The sequence below is a fragment of the Zeus faber genome (genome assembly GCF_960531495.2).
Source record: "Zeus faber genome assembly, chromosome: 4".
Classification (NCBI taxonomy): Eukaryota; Metazoa; Chordata; class Actinopteri; order Zeiformes; family Zeidae; genus Zeus; species Zeus faber.
Window position 1 is genome coordinate 24623879 of NC_137191.1, and position 2500 is coordinate 24626378.

Below are 2500 nucleotides of genomic sequence, written 5' to 3' on the forward strand. Positions count from 1 at the left end.
CAGATCTTTTTCCCAGACGAGAAAATGACCCTCGTCTCTCTCTGTCCTGTGTCCACCCCTCCACAGAGGACCAGCTGCCCTCTGGGTTTCCCACCATCGACATGGGCCCCCAGCTCAAGGTGGTGGAGCGCTCCCGAACGGCCACCATGCTCTGCGCCGCCAGCGGCAACCCCGACCCGGAGATCACCTGGTTCAAGGACTTCCTGCCGGTCAACACGTCCAACAACAACGGTCGCATCAAGCAGCTTCGCTCAGGTACAACGCGGGGAACGCCCTTTCCCTCCCTGTCTTTCCGATCCCCCGCCTCGATTTCTCTCTTGGTTTTCCCTTCCCGAAATTGACGTTCGCTTTCATCCCTTCTCCCCGGACTCTTTGATAATCCTCCCTCCTCCTTCTTCTTCTTCTTCTTCTTCTTCTTCTTGTTACCGCCGCTCGGTTTACCCCCCCCCTCCTCTCGCTGTCGATCTTTGGCCGTGTTTCCTCAGCTGCTTCCCTCCGGTGTGACTTGACTTGATGTGTCGTTGCAAACCTCTTTGCCAGCTCTTCGACTTCCTTCAAACCAAACCCCGGCGTCTTCCAACAACCGGCTGCTTTTCGCTCCAAACTCCCTGAGGTCTTCCTATGCAAATCACCGTCGTGAAAGCTTTACCTTGATTCTCTCCCGCTTAGTCAGACCTCCAAATATAAGTCTCTGTTGAGCAGCCACTGCCGTCTCCATCCTCCGTGGAACTAAAACAAACGGGTAAACGTTGATGACGGTGAAATGCAAAGCCGGAATGACCTCTCCTACCTAGCTCACTGCTGTGACTTGACGGTCAAAAAGACTCTCTTTTTTTAGGGATCTAAAGTGTCTCGCTTGGGTACAAAAAAAATGGACTGAGACGGTCTTCATTTCAAAGAGTACCCGAGGACGAGTTTCTTCAATAATCATCCATTCTATGATTCTATTTTTTTTTTTTATTATTTTATTTGAATGGCCACAGTAGTGTGTGAGACTGCACCGTGTCGTAGCTGAGATCCCGTACCCCCCCCCTCCCCCCGCCCCCCCCCCACCCCCCCAAAAAATGTGACTCTGGCTACTGTACGATTGGACCACAACCTTTTACGCTTCTTCCCATTAATATTATTATTATTATTATTATTATTATTATTATAATTATTACTATTATTATTGTTATTATAATTATTATTATTATAATTATAATAATTATTATTGTTATTATTATTATTATTATTATTATAATTATAATAATTATTACTATTAACATGTTATTATTATTATTATTATTATCTCCAGCTTATCACTCCCCTATGCAGACCCCTTATCAGATGTTTATTATATGGAGAATCCTACGCTAATGTTACAGTTATGGAAAATATCCGCCCCAATATTTGGGGTTTTAACCTTTTTTTTTTTTGGCTCCGGTTTGCCAAAACATAGAGTCGATAACTACCTAAAAATGCTATCTTTGGTGTTCTTGTTGGACTGGCGGGCGCCGTCGCAGGTGTTTTCCGCCCAGTCGACTCCTCTGTGTATCCCATGGTCAGATTTGTAATGCCCTGTCTGTGCTGTTTCTTCTCTCTTTGTATCTTTTTTTTTTTTGTTTTGTTTTTCTTAACCACAGAGTCCTTTGGTAAGTGCTTCAGCTCCGAGGCCCGCAGCCTCACCCTCTCTATCTCTTTCTGCTACACACACACACACACCTTAAAAATATCACTGCCGTCGCTGCTGCACCCACCTGTACATCCACCACCACCGCCACCACCCACTGAGGTGTAATTACCGTATAAACGCATGCACTTCACTAACGAGCACATGCGTTTGAAAACAAATGGTGAGCACACACACATGTGTACACACACACCAATATATAGACATGGACACGCTTTCCCCTCACCTGTGTGCTTACAGTTCACCAGCCACCGGAATAATACTGAGAAAATATACAGACACTCTCACCTCCTTACCCACTCTCATCGCCCTGACTTATTTAATCACGTACTTAATCTCCCTCTCCCTCACTCACTCACTCACTCGCCCACTCACCCACTCACTCACTGTCTCACTCCTGTCTCCTGTATAGAGTTACCTACCGCTCAATAAGCCATCAGCTGCAGAACACTGTCGGTGTAGGCTTCTCCTGGAGCCCCCGTTTAGAAAATCAATGGCTACTAAATTTCAGGCTGCTAAGTCATCTATATAGACTCCCCGAGCATCATATATATGAATATATATCTATATATATGTATATATATAAAAAAAATATGTATATATGTAGAGAGAGAGAGGGTCCGAAACAGAATTCTAACTGCGTAAGAGCGCCGGATTTCCTAAGTGCAATTTCCCATTGAATTCAATGTTCATTTGAATGGACGGCTAATCGACTGCATGAATGAATATACAGATATAAATAGAACAGAACGACTGCTGTGTCTGGGACGCCGTTCTTGGTAAATACAAACCATAATCGGCCTTGGAGCGATGTAAATATAGTGAAGT

The 2500-nt window shown here is 44.8% G+C and overlaps 1 protein-coding gene across 1 annotated transcript in view; it reads left to right on the top strand.

Moving 5' to 3' along the window:
• The window catches only part of ptprdb (protein tyrosine phosphatase receptor type Db), a 67808-nt gene that overhangs the window by 25101 nt on the left and 40207 nt on the right, over positions 1 to 2500 (top strand). The window contains exon 4 of the mRNA XM_079998562.1: positions 67 to 255. Within this exon, the coding sequence (XP_079854688.1) occupies positions 67 to 255 (189 nt within the window). The remainder of the gene's footprint in view (positions 1 to 66; positions 256 to 2500) is intronic.